Source organism: Poecilia reticulata, linkage group LG7, assembly GCF_000633615.1.
Source record: "Poecilia reticulata strain Guanapo linkage group LG7, Guppy_female_1.0+MT, whole genome shotgun sequence".
Classification (NCBI taxonomy): domain Eukaryota; kingdom Metazoa; phylum Chordata; class Actinopteri; order Cyprinodontiformes; family Poeciliidae; genus Poecilia; species Poecilia reticulata.
Window position 1 is genome coordinate 15,029,228 of NC_024337.1, and position 14,023 is coordinate 15,043,250.

At 38.5% G+C, this 14,023-nt stretch overlaps 2 protein-coding genes across 2 annotated transcripts in view; one reads left to right on the plus strand and one right to left on the minus strand.

The window, feature by feature from the left end:
• The window catches only part of syt6a (synaptotagmin VIa), a 79,520-nt gene extending 74,317 nt beyond the window's left edge, over positions 1-5,203 (plus strand). Inside the window, exons 4-7 of the mRNA XM_008414535.2 lie at positions 204-324; positions 1,244-1,415; positions 2,639-2,789; positions 3,870-5,203. Of these exons, the coding sequence (XP_008412757.1) occupies positions 204-324; positions 1,244-1,415; positions 2,639-2,789; positions 3,870-3,941 (516 nt within the window). The 3' untranslated portion in view covers positions 3,942-5,203. The remainder of the gene's footprint in view (positions 1-203; positions 325-1,243; positions 1,416-2,638; positions 2,790-3,869) is intronic.
• Positions 5,204-6,858: 1,655 nt separating this feature from the next.
• The window catches only part of olfml3a (olfactomedin-like 3a), a 10,598-nt gene continuing 3,433 nt past the window's right edge, over positions 6,859-14,023 (minus strand). The window contains exons 2-3 of the mRNA XM_008414534.2: positions 13,094-13,403; positions 6,859-10,508 (exon numbers count right to left, since the gene is read on the minus strand). Of these exons, the coding sequence (XP_008412756.1) occupies positions 9,724-10,508; positions 13,094-13,403 (1,095 nt within the window). The 3' untranslated portion in view covers positions 6,859-9,723. The remainder of the gene's footprint in view (positions 10,509-13,093; positions 13,404-14,023) is intronic.

A 14,023-nucleotide genomic window follows, 5' to 3' on the forward strand; every position in this document is an offset into this window, starting at 1 on the left:
TATATATAAAGTATAGGAGTATGCAGAGTTTTTAGGGTAATGTAAATCCTGAAAGTAATTTATTACATAAAGAGTTAAGATTTTGGAAGTCTTCAAAAAAAGAAGTCTTCAAATATGTTGTATGTCAAATCCATGCAACGTGTAGAAAACTTGAGGGCTGAAAGTAAAACAGTTTTTTCCCCTTTCTGTTTGTGTTCTGACAGGAAAGCGTTGACCTTGGGGAGATCATGTTCTCGCTCTGCTACCTGCCCACCGCTGGCAGACTCACACTAACCGTCATCAAGTGCAGGAACCTCAAGGCCATGGACATCACCGGGTACTCTGGTGAGTCGTGTTCTCTTTGTGTGATTCACTTACAGTGACAGCGAGTCAAAAAGAATGGTCCTCCTCTGAATACCCATTTGTAGGCATGTCAGGGAGAATGAAGAAGCCGTGGAAGATGCTCTGCATGGGTGAATTCTGATTATTTCAGCAGTTATTAATACCCCGCACCTGCAAGATTGAGAATTTGTCAGCAAATAGTTGCAGACAATCTGTTGTTTTAATAGAGTGCCATCCTACCTTTCTATTAAACCTTCCCCTTCGATTGGGGTATCACTTGTAAAATGTGACATTTATTATGCTTTAAATGCCAGAGTTCAGGTGATATTCAGGATGAATGTGGTWCTTTTTTTCTCACACATTTAATGACATTTCACAGCTTTTGATGCGACTCAGTTTTAATTCCCCGAGTTGTCARGGCTTTTGCTGTCTGCCATCATTTCAGTCTGTGCATTGTAAACCCAAATCTATTGTATTGTGCCTTCCAGCATATCCAACTGTTTATGGATCCAGAGCAGCTTACAAATGACTAAGACTTGGCTTGATGGACGGCGTGAAGTGATTTACTACTCAAAATGAAGAGGGAGATCAGCATTCAGGAAGCTTTCTCAGTGATGCTATTTGGAAGTTATCTTTGGCTCTCACATCCATTTTGTTTACGCACCGTGATGAGTCACTTTTATGCACGTTACAGATGCCAGGTCCTCCAGCACTGCCTTCCTGTTTGAGTAGAAACACTCACGCACTAGTTTATGAAATCCGGAAGGGATGCGTCTTTGTTGACGGCAAACATTGAAGCTTTATCTTTTTAAACAATGCTCTCAGATTGGTACTGCTCCACTGGAGAGAAAATGAGTTCAATAAGTACTTGTACAAACGTGACGAGTTTCATTTTCTTCTCTTCTTTTCTTCTTCTTATTAGATCCCTATGTCAAAGTATCGCTCATTTGTGACGGCAGACGTTTGAAAAAGAAGAAGACGAGCATTAAGAAGAACACCCTGAATCCCACCTACAACGAGGCCATCATCTTCGACATCCCTCCAGACAGCATGGACCACGTCAGCCTGCACATCTCTGTGATGGATTATGATTTGTACGTTTGTGTAGAGCTCAAGTCATTAGTCTAATTTCTAATTGAGGATTTAGAATTGAGAGATTCAATAGTTGCCTCTTGCACAAAAAGTTAATATTGGACAAATATAACCTGAATAAATACAAAACACAGTTATAAATTCTGGTTTCATTTTCACAAAAGCTATCCAGTTTGCGACCAGTGTAGCCATATGTAAAAATACACTTTCTGCTCTTTAAAATCAACCTAGTCAAAGTCTGGACTTAAATTCGAGTGAGCTCTCCTGCTCATGTTCGTAGATCCTCTAGTGGCTTTCAATGAAATCAATTCTGTGAGGGAGAATAAACCAAAACTCCTTCACATGGATGCAAAAAACAAATTCCCAGTTATCACAGATGGTTGATGGCAGTTAATTCTGCAACCAGTGATAAATCATTTGCAAAATGATGCAGCTTATCTTTATCTGATATAAAAGGTGTGTGCTAATCTGAAACATTTAGGTTGGAGATAAAAATAAAAACAGAAAATCTTTAAGAGGCAATTTTTTCTCACTGCACTGCTTGTCATGCAGAAAGAAACATCACACAGAGTAAATGCATCATAACAGACTAGACAAATTGGGCTAGGCACGACGTAGATGTAATTATAAGAATCTGCTGGGTAGGTAATTACAATTTGCTGTAGCAAACACCGAAATKATATTCCTTAGATAAAGATAAGCGCAAAGGCTGTGCAATACGGTGCTTTGTGTTTATAGAATGTGACTCTGTCCAAGCAATGTGAAAGGACCGGCTGCAGTGCAGACAGCTGACAGAATGAGAACATGCATGCTAAAGGTCAAATTGTGGGTATTTTTCTTGATCTGTTCCTTTTGTTGTTAAAAGGAGAGGATACCTGCAGAATTAGATTCCTGGCCCTTCATGCTTTAGTTACAACCTGCAATCCTAATGGGACCTAATCAGGCTGTCTTAATAATATAAGGAGTTTCAGATTGAAAGAAAGTCTAAATTTATCCACAGTTTGCTAAATTGTTACAAACATCGGCTGTAATGCCTTCAGATCAAGTCCATGTAAATGTCACAGAGACAACCAGCTGCATCAGTTGAAAGGGGATGGGCAATCAGAATTGTGTCTCCTTTGATTACAAAATGGTCCTCACGCAATTATGAAAAATGGCATGTATGAGATGTTGCATCGAGTAAAATCAGATTTATTCATAGTATTTCGTGCTTGTGCCTCCGCAGGGTGGGTCATAATGAGATCATTGGTGTGATGAGGCTTGGAAGCCATGCTGAGGGACTTGGCAGGGACCACTGGAATGAAATGCTGGCTTATCCACGGAAGCCTATTGCACACTGGCATCCCCTCCTGGAGTCCAAGAAATCTGAGAAGGAGGTGAGTAAGATTTTTAGGGGTCCTCATGGAAGAAGTGGAGCTTCCCACTTGTCAGATCAAGCGCCCATTGATGGACAAATCTCCACCATCTGGTACATCTCAAGCCAAAAGCTGGGCTGAGCATTTGTACATGCCATGTCTTTCGCATCAGTTATTTTCTTAATAAATCAAAAATATAAGTTGCTATGTAGTATAGCTTTTTCTACCCCCTAATTCTGCTGCATCCAACTCCGCTCCACAATTCGCAGGTGAACTGTAGCTGCTCCAGAGCAGCCCAATCTGTACTACTTGTGTCTCTTCTCCATTCTGCTTCGAACGGCAGAAGCTCTTCACGAAGCCTGCGTGCGAAATGAGAGCTTGTGCGATAAAGCAAGTGGTAAAAATGATGAGTGGTGTCATAAAATACTCTAGTTCTTAACTTCCCATTTTAATAAATTTCCCTCCTTTGCTCTACCACTTCATTTGCCTTGACTGGTGCTCCAGCTGGGACTTTAGCAGAAACTTGACTTGATGCGTTTCAGTGTTAAATCCACATGTTTTGTGTATTCGCAATAGCACAACTGTTGCATGCTAAAAGTACTATAAAAATGCCCAAATTCATATAGCTAATGTTTTAAGCAAATATCATGTGTCTTGGTGAATTATTTTGAAAATACGAATGCTGCGCTCATGCATCTTCCTGTTGGGAGCAGTTGGATCTTTGAAGATTTACTCTGCTGTCGGGTCAAAACAGAATCGGTTCTGCAAAGTGCGACGCCGTGTGGACTCAATGTAAATGCTGTCATTGACTATAATGGGTGCATATTTACTGTAGCACAGTGGAGCCTCATGTAGTGTAAATTAAGGATAAAAGTAGCTTTTTTTCAAAAAGTTGCTCAAGCAAATGTAACAGAGTAAAGGTAACTGGTTTCTACCGTACTGTGCTTTAAATAATAAAGACAAAGTTCTTTGTTTTTAGAAAAAAATATAGTTTTATTTTATTTTTTCACAGCACATTTTGTCCTCGAAGCGCCTCTCTGCTCTGTAGCAGAAGTGCGTGTGCCGAATGAATATCTGTCTTGTGTTTTGTGTGTCCCACAGTGGAAGGCGAGAACTGCCAGCTTTGACAGCCAGGGCTCCTGCCCCTCACCGAGGCCCCCTGCTAGTCCCTGAGATGAGCTACCTGCGACCCAGCGGCCCAGAAGGGGTTTCCTCCCTCCTCTTGATCCACTTCCTGTCTGTGTGCTTGAGGAGAAACACAATCCCACTGTCTTTCCCTTCTCCCTCTCTCTCTAACTCTCACTCCCAAGCCCTCCACTTCCTCAAATCTAGTCCCAGAGCACTCACAAGTACTGAACTAGGACTTTCTGTCTGTCAGCTAAGAGAAGCTCAGGCTTTTCTAAACGTGGCTGGAGTGATGGCCTGAAGCTAGCATTGTTTTCTAGGAGACTGGCTGGAAATCCTGTCTGCAGACATTGATTGTTGATTTGTCCAAGCTTAGGTAAATCGAGCTTGTTGGCATCACAAAGGACCTGGAAAAACAGAGGTTTTAACTATGAGCCATGGGGTCTCTTTGATGGAAAAAGCCCTGTCGGATATCACTCCATGAAAGCAGCGGATGTTTCACAAAGGGAAGCTGAGCACATGCGTTGCCAAGGAAGGGAAAAAAAGAGATGATCTTAAAAACGAGCTGTTTTAGAAGGCTATGGCTCACTCATTTATTTTTTCAGTCTTGAATTAACATATAGTATTCCTTTTTTAAATTATTTATATATATAATTATCCTTAAAATGTACTTAGTTTAAAATACTATCTATTTCATTATAGCTTAAGATGTCTTGTTTTATTTATGAGAGGAAGGGTGAGGCTGAAACCTCAAGTATCTGTTCGGTGTAGCTTTCAAAATCTGAAAAGAGAAACGAAACAAGGCAACAGGAATTCAGAGTTGAGCAGCCTGGTTTCCACTGCAGTTCACAAGTTCAGGGAACCTACAAACTTCACAATGTCACGAAGGCACAGGAGTCTGACACTGTTAAAAATAACAACTATTAAAACGCTTTGTGTAAAAACAAGTGAAGCTGTTAATGAAGAGAGGTGCAAAGATCTCCATCAACAGGGACTTTTCAAGCACACTTTTAACACCAGAACCTTTTTATCACCTTGGTGTTCAGTTTCTTCCAAAATAAAACAGAAATGCTTGGTTTTCTTCCAAAATACTCTACAAAAAAAGCACTTTTGTCTCCTTGTTAGGTTTATTTTTGTTACTTATTTTGGTGGATGTAAATATATTTATGTACAGGTGTTCTGCTGTCTGATTTGCTTTTCTAAATTAAAGAATATAAAATTGAGAACATAAGTAGAATTTTAAAAAAAAAAGGATATTTTGAATTTTTGTGGTATTTTTTGTGGTTGGTGATCATGACTAAAAAAAATAAAATAAAAAGAATAAAATATATTCCCCCTTTTTTCTTTTTCAAATGCCACGTTTTTCTGTTTATTTTTCACTAAATAATCAGTTAGGTCCATGTGAGGGAATTTGCGGTAAACTATCACCCCCGCAAAGGTAGAAAGAAAAGGCTGTAGTACGTTTTATGGAACAAAATGCAGTTATACCAAACCAAATGGAGTGGAACTTTTCCACAAAGCAAAAAGAAAGCCTCTCTTTTATGCTAGCTAGCAACATTAGCTAGTGAGATTAGCAACATTAGCTCTTGTCGTTTGGTGTTTTGGTAAGAGCTCTAGATTGTGTTGAAATTGGGATCTTTTTTTAACTATAATGGGCAAGCAAGTATGGTTTTGTTTAACCATTTCACATTGGTGTTTCTGTCTTCCTGGTTTAGCATTAAAACTTCCTGTAAAAGTTTTTATTTCTGCTAATGTTTATGTGCTTAGGGTAGCCTGCAAAATCTGTTATTTGATGTAGGTCTCTCCCCAATTTGAGTCAAGTTTAAGGTTTCACTTTCAAATAGAAGTTGCACACATCCCAGTTGCCTGATTAGAAAATAATCCTAAATGTTTACAACATGAAACAATATGGCTGACCTTTCCAGCACAAACAGTTACTGTTCAGGGTCTTTAAAATGCACATTTTCAAAACAGTGAAAAATATTTCAATAATACTGTTCATATGGTTTTAAGCCTCTCTAAAAAGATGCCAAGCAATTAATTGAGTTTTTCCCAGCGTCCGTACGGCACATTCTCCCGTTCTCACAATTCCTTTCTATTCATTAAATATTTCTGGGCGGTCATGGTGTGATTTCTAAATAAGAGCAAGCCTAAATCTTATGAAAGAGGTATTTTAAAACTACAGCTGGCCATCTGAGTGTAGCATCTGTTAAGAAACCGACTGCAAGTTGGCTCTCTGAGCAGAAAGCCCAACTACCAGTTTTTTATCCGAAGCAGAGAATAGAAAAGAATATTCTGTGAAATTATCTGTTTCATGTGAAAATTACCAAAGTGTTTATTCCATGTTATTTTTCTCCATCAATAGGCCAAAGGTAGCAGAACTAATAATTCTTACTTTTGTGTTTTTAATAAAAGCAACAATACACATTTGTGCTTATTTTTATTAATACATTTGTTTCTAATTAAATTGACAGATTGTTTTGTTCTGTCTTTCCATTTAGAAGACATATGCATTTGCTTTAAATACTTATTATATTACATTTTATGTATTGAAAGTATTGTTTTTAAATTTAAAATAAAAAAATACAGATGTGACTACATTATATCCCCAAAGAACTACTACAACTTTTAGATTTGCCACTTTTAGAGATGCACAGCAAATTATGTCGTTTATTCACATCTGTACAAAAAATTTAAAGTTTTCCAAATTTATTTAGGTAGAAAGAGCAGCATAAAGCGTGGTTGTAGCTTCTTCATGTTAGTGACTCACATCGGGCTGCAACTCACATGACAGAGTCTTCACTTTCATTTCAGATTCTGCAAACAACCATCTGCTGCAGCGTCTGCTAACTGTGCAATCTGATTTATTGTTATTGCTACGGAGTCTTTTGTTAGCAAGCAGACATAAAAGGCAGTGAATTCTAAAAACTTTACAGCTGTAAGATAAAAGCACATTTATCTTGTATTTGTATCGGTTTACGATTGTTTTATGTTGTAATACTGAAATTATTATATTGTAAATGATCATGACATTGTGGGATTTTGTGTTCTGTGTTCTCAGACATCGTTTTTTTTTTTTATCATAAACATGTTTGTTTTTACCAAAACATGTTATTCAGGTCCAATCTCCTGTAGCGTCGCGTTTTAGTTGGTGTTTCAGTTTGAGCCTCCAGATGCAGTGATTGATGTCGAGCTCCTTATTAACACGTCTAGAACACAATATGAGAAGCTGCAATCTGGAGATGATACCTGGCAGGACAGCTGCTTAACAACAATCACAGATTACAGTTTGGTACAGTTTGTACAGATGCATTTTACTTTGTGCCACAGAGTATGTCATGGGAAAATCGGAGGCAGACATGAAGACACAAGCAGATGGATTCAGCAGACCCAGAAAGGCCTGTTTTAAACATTTCCGTAGCGGATAAATTTACCCGCAGCAAGTCGTTTGGCACCTCGGTGTTAAACTGAAAGCCTGAGATGACAGAGCGGGGGAAGCTGTTGGGCGGACAGGTSAGCATCAACATAACGGTGGCGTTTCTCTAATTGGCACTTGTTAGAGCGAGAATGAGTCAGTGCATTGTTCATGCTTGACGTATTCTACCATAGCATCAACACTCTGCTGTAATTCAGTTATTTGAATGTTGAAGTTCTTCTTTAGACTAATGGCATTATTAGATTTCTACTATCTAAACAAGTGAGTGAATTATTGTGTTGTTTCTGCTCCTTTTTTTTAAAAAAAAAAATGCAATGTATTTTACGATGGTCATATTTCTCTGACAGTGGTGTGTTTTCATCGTCGGTGGAACCCGTTAGGTCGATTGCCTCAGTTTATGGACTGTTTTAAGACCTTCTAGCTTTGCCTAATATTGTACTGTTTGTTGATATGATCTTGTAATCCTTTCCAAATGTTAAAATAGCTGAGGTTAAAATTTTTTATTAAACATTTTGTATTTGTAATAATAGAGATGTTGGTAAAGACAAATGGGTTCTAGATAAACTCAGTGATCCAGTGTGTAATAAAGTCAAACTGAAATACAAAACTGTATTTTCTCCACCAGTTTTCATTTCTCAAAAAAAAAAAAAAAAAAAGAGCATCAGGAAAATAGCTTGTTGTGCTTTTTCCCATGGAGYGTGAAATGACTTCCTTTTCTTTGATTAAAAGACTTTTACAAAAAGAAAGGGGCCTCTGTGTAGCAGGTTTCTGAGAGAAAAATACAGACAACACCAGCACTGGRTTAAAGAACATGAATTAGGGGWGGACTTTATTGTTGTCTTCCTTATTCTGTGCATACCAAAGAGCTTGTTCCAGTTGCACATTGGAATAATTTAACCACACTGATATTTACATAAACAGAATCYTTCTGAACTTCTTATGAACTCTTCTGATACTGTTATTGCCCCCATACCTCATTTCACAATTGTGTATCTTTTAGCATTTTCTGACCATGCATATAATATTGTATTGTACATATTTTTGATCTCATGCTAAGGATTTCTTTGGCATTTGGAAAAAAAATCGGTGTTTAAAGTTTGAGACTCCACCTGTATTGCATATTATGCACATGTGCAGCTTACAGCTACACTTCTTGTATCAATGAAGATTCTCTTTTCTTTGGAGGCAGAATGATAAACTGACATCAGTCTGACTTAGAAGTTCATAAAAATATTAATTCCTTTTCAAATTCACATTCATTTTTCCTTTTTTTTTTGGCTACTTCTTGTGTTTCAGATCTTCAAAACAAATTTTAAAATATGGAAAAGCATGAGAAAAAAACAGTTCCCTCTTGGAAATGAGACCACATATGAACTCAAACATCATAATGTTTATCATTTATGCAACTTCACACACGTTTTTATTTGGCAGAAGAAGCAGAAAGTGGACGTGAACTTTATTAACTTTTCGCATTTCACAGTGAATATCAGCCCACTATGATAACATATATGTCTGTTTTCTTTTACTGTACATATCCTTTATACATCAAAGTAGACACTTGGATCAACTTCTTCCAAATTTTCTGAATGTTAATACTAAACAGGAGTAGTCACTAAGGGTAACCAAGAAATGTGATATATTTGGGCTGTTTTGGCCATCAGTTTGTGCGCTGAGGCTCACAAGCACTTGGGTTTTGAAGGTGGACAGAGATTCAGAGTGCACTAGTAAGTTCACATTTAGAGGGGTAAAATTACTTAATCGAATTAATTTAATCTGGATCTTTTTTCAATTTAACATGGCTGACTTAAGACAATTCTGTAAAGAAGACCTGATGGAAATTCCTCCACAGTGATGTGAAAGAACCATTGTCAAATATTTAATGACACCAAGGATGTTTGGCCAGCTGGTTTTATGCACAGTACAATGGCTGCTGGAAAAGATAAGTGTTTTGTTTCAGAAACAACTTGCTGCATTGTTGTGGGTTGTGCAGGAGGCTCCATTTCTGCTTTTCAAAGACGTACGGTTGTATAATTGAGCATCTGAGTTGGATGAGCACGGCCAGCAGCAGCTTATTTGGATTTTTTATTTGACAAGCAGCCCTAGCTCATTCTGAAAAGAGCTTGAAATAGGCAGAACTGAACCRACTAAAATCTCATATATCCAAGAGCGATTTTGTGCAAAAAGACGTAATGAACATGTTTCGTTTAGCCCATTCACCTGTCCTAACCTGTTCAAGGAAGCATAATATGTCACCTTTACAGCTTCCATTGCACAGCCACCATATTTAGAAAATAAGAGCATGCATTATTCTTCTCAAAGCAAATCTATGAGAATGGATAGAAATTTACTGCTACTGTCCTTCCGTTTTTCAAACATGATCCTATTTCTCTTCTGTCAAGCTAAGAGTTTCGTCTTTATAGTGAGTCTGTAAATGATTTGGTAGCCATCATCCCAGCCATAAAGCTGATTCTCCTCAGGGTTGTACTTCAGACTGGCGTGAGCTCCGTACCTCCTGGGGAAGTAAAGCAGAGGAGCCTCTTCAGTTAGCATCATGTCATTCACGTCAAACACACACTGAACTCGAGATCGGCTGGCCATGCGGGTGTTGTAAACGACATAGACTGTCCCGCACACTACAAAAGCCGCCTCTGCGTTCCCCCGTGGGCACTGGGTGTCCCAGATTTGTTCTATGTCAAGCGTGGAAGTGTCCATCTTAGCGAGGCTAATGTTTGGTTCACTGTCAGTGGGGGTGAAAAGGAGCCACAAGCCCTCATCGTCGACTGCAAGGTCTGCAACAGTCTCAGGATTAAGAGTGTAAAGACTGGCATGTCTCTCCATAGGGAACATAGCAGTGTCTGTCACTGAACCACTCGTCAGGTCAAATTTAACCACCTGCACATCTGTATCAGTTTCCTGATTTATGTAATACAAATAGCCGCTATAAACAGCACTTCCAGGACCCGTCCACTTAGAGGGAAGGTGGATCATCCTGCTCCCAGCCACTCCCAGAGATGTGGAAAAGTCACGGACGGATTTGAACTCGTAGACTGTGTCTCCTGATGTGCCATTGAAGACGTAAAGCTTGGAGGACTTGGGATCTCTGGTCCACATTCCTTTGGGGCTTCCTATTCTCTTTAGGATCTTCACAGATCTGATGCCAGAGATGATTTCCACACAGTCTGAAGGCGAAAAAAACAAACAAACAAACAAGTAGCCACAAAGAAGAGGATTAGGATTTTGCTTTAACAGGAACATGCAAAAAAAGCGAGCGTGTGTTTACAACCATTCTTCTTCTGCTTCATATTCATCTTGCTTACACCGCTTGTAATGAGATTATGGGATGAAAGGAGCCGCTGGCTGCACAGCTGCGATGCTGCAAAGGTTGGGCACCTCAACCGCTAGGCAGATAGACTTTATCACCCCAACTGGTTTTTACTGATACAGTGTTATCATAAAACAGGTATAGCAGTCTATGTCATGTGGCATTAAGAACCTAAAATTGCTGAAGTTGCTGTGAAGGAAGCGGTAACTGCATAATTGAAAACAGGAGGAGAAGGAAAAAGGCACCAATGCAGATATTTCATAAATCTAGATCTATAACAGAATGGTAACTAATCAGGCATTATTGGAAACTTTGTTTACAACAAAAACACATTATATTGTAAAATGATTAAGAAATTATTCAGTTATATTTATTTTAAAAAGACTATTCAGAGCAGAAATAATTGTGACACCTGTAATAAATGCAGTCATGATACTTCAACAAAAATGGATTTGCATTAAGGATTTTTACACATCTTTACCAGATGTACCAGTAGGCATGGCCAACAGATTATGTTCACATTGTAATAAAGAATGAATTCAGACTCCAGCTGTCTGTCTGGATGAGGAGAAGTGCCGTTTCTCAGTTGGAAATGTGGGTTTCCAGCCTGCAGCCACTGATATCTTGGCTCTAGTTCTCAAAACTGGGTCAAGTTCAAAGTCGGGGCAAAATTAGACACAAACTCATCATGAGATGAAGCTTGAGCACAGCTAATAGACAGATGAAAGATGCTGTCTGCAAAAGAAAATATCATAACACAATTCTTCCTCTCAACCACACAAAAGAAAAGAAAATTCCCAGCAGTCGTCAGCGACCGTCACCCATCCTCGCCCTCTTTTGTCCCGGAGCCACATCAGGATTAAGTTYCCAGATCAGAACTGGCTCTTCTACGGAGAAAAGATTGTTCCGGATCACTTCACAGACATTCACAATGGGTCTCTATGTACGAAGCTCWTTTCTGTGAGCATGAGCATGGAGAGCAGCGCCGCTGACCTCAGGGCAGTTTCCTGTCCTTCTGCAGCCACTGACAGCAAATAAAAGTAATAGAGAGGGATTTCTCATTCCTGGAGCATCTTTGGCTTCAGTCTTTAACAAACATGAAATGAAATGTCAGCGTTATAATTATGAAAGGAGGCTTGGTAATATTTCCTCATAATCCTTTCATTATGTCTTATTGATTTTGCTATTAACTCAGTTGGTGTATTAAAACAATCAATATTTCTTCATTTGCTTTGTGATAAAATCAAAAAGTAATTTAATTATTCATTTAGCACACATTAAATTTAAAAAATATTATAGGTCTTTGAAGAAGTACAGTGCTTTGATATTCATGCTGCTTAAACCTTTCAACATTTTTATTAAATTAAAATCATAAACTTTAATGTGTTTCATTGGAATTTTTCATGACAGAATAAGAAAAATAAACCTATTCATATGTTCAAAGTTATTATATTTATTTCTTTATTATCCACGTTGCATTTTAGTAGAGTTTTAATATCAGTCGCTTTGATTTGCAGTTGTTGCTGTGCCATTTTTTGGCCAGGTCTCTCCTGAAACAGAGATTTTGAGACATTCCTGGTTAAATACGGGTAACACATATGCATACATTAGTCCGTGAAAATCCAAACTTCAATCCAATTCAAAGTCTGTGACCTGAGAATCCCTATGTACTCCCCATCCAATCTTACTGAACATTTTTACAAAGAAAATGGGGGAATATCTTTTATCTCTAGCAACGTGAAGCTGAGTTTGCAGTTGAAACTGCTGCAAAAGATGTTTCTAGGATAAACATGCCCTCCACACTTTTCAGATTAATATTTGTTGAACCATTTATCATTTCCCTTCACTTCACAAATATTTTTTATGTTAGTCTATCATAAAGTCCCAATAGAATTGAGTAAAGCCTCTGAATGACAAAATATGGAAAAGTTCAAGAGGTAAAAATGCCTTTCCGTAAATATTCTTAGAAATTCAAAGCTCTTCTCTCAACCTTCTTCATTGTGACTTAAAAAAGCTTTAATTCCTTGCACAACCTGAGTGAAAACCTTTTTGTAGCAGCTGTGTAGCAGCACATCTTTGGATGTGAGGATTATGATGATGAATGCCGTCCTCAAACAGGAGAGTATTTGTGCAGAAATGAATGACTTGCCTATGACCACATTTTGGCTGGGAAACACGACTCCACACAGACTCAGAAGCACTTGTTATGGTGCTGTGTTTGTCTCCYTGTTTTCCAGAGACATAACTTTTCCAAGACAACAAACTTGTAAAATGTTTGATGTGTTGCCTGAGGGTTTGTGTAATGTGGGTAATACAGAGCATAACGCCTATATAACGTATGAGTTTTGACTCTTCCAGGCTTCTTGCCGTGAATACCTTTGAAAGATTGAATATCTCTAGAGGATTTTTGGCTGAAGTATGAGCATACTTCTTCAAACTCACCGGAGACTCTGGACTGCAGCTCCTCCCAATCTTCCTCCTCCTCCACCTCATCTCTCTCCTGCAGACCCCAGGCCTCCTGCTCCAACACTTTTTCAGCRTTGTTCGCACAAGCCCGTGGAGAGTTCTGGGTCTCCACGTAGTCCATTTCCGTCTCCACAAGGTCCACTCGAGCAGAAGCTCCTTTCAGGTCTTTGAACATCATGCTGTGGTCATTTTTTATCCCTGTCATGGCCTCTGATGTTAGCTTTTKAAAATCCAGCATCTCTGTGCGGTATTGATGGGCTTGTTCATGCCACAGCTGCATGCGGTCCTGTAAGTAAGGAGGAGAGCAACGTAAATGTTAGACTGCACAGCAGGGGAAGGTTTCTCTTTGTGTTCAGGTACGCCAATCTGACTCTCTATATTACACACTGCAAAAACATAAAATCAAACCAAGTATTTTTAGTCTAGTTTCTAGTGCAAATATCTTAGTACACTTGAAATAAGACAAAACTCATTCACAAGTAAGTTTTCAGCAAGACGTAGGATCATTTTTTAAGTCAAGAATTCCTTAATACTGATGGAAAAGTTCTGGTTTTTCTAGTTTTATAACTAAATGTTTATAAAAAATGTYTTGTTATAAGTTAAGGGGGCAGTATTGTGTATWTTCTAGGCACRTAKCACCATTTTACAGCACTRTCTAGTGAGTGTTGTCTTCAGTTGTTATAAAAATGCTGTATGTAAATAAYATTACTTAMAAGAAATTTGACTTTGTAAACTAACGACCTGAAATTGGGCTTCTGTCTCTTTAAAAACCTTCTGCTCTTTCTGAAACTCCACCTTCAGGAAGTCATCACGTCACTCTTCTTTTAACCATTTAACAACATTTTTACCAACGTTGCTCTGAGAAGTAGCCTGGATAAAAAAACTCAGCAGGTGTACAGTTCCACT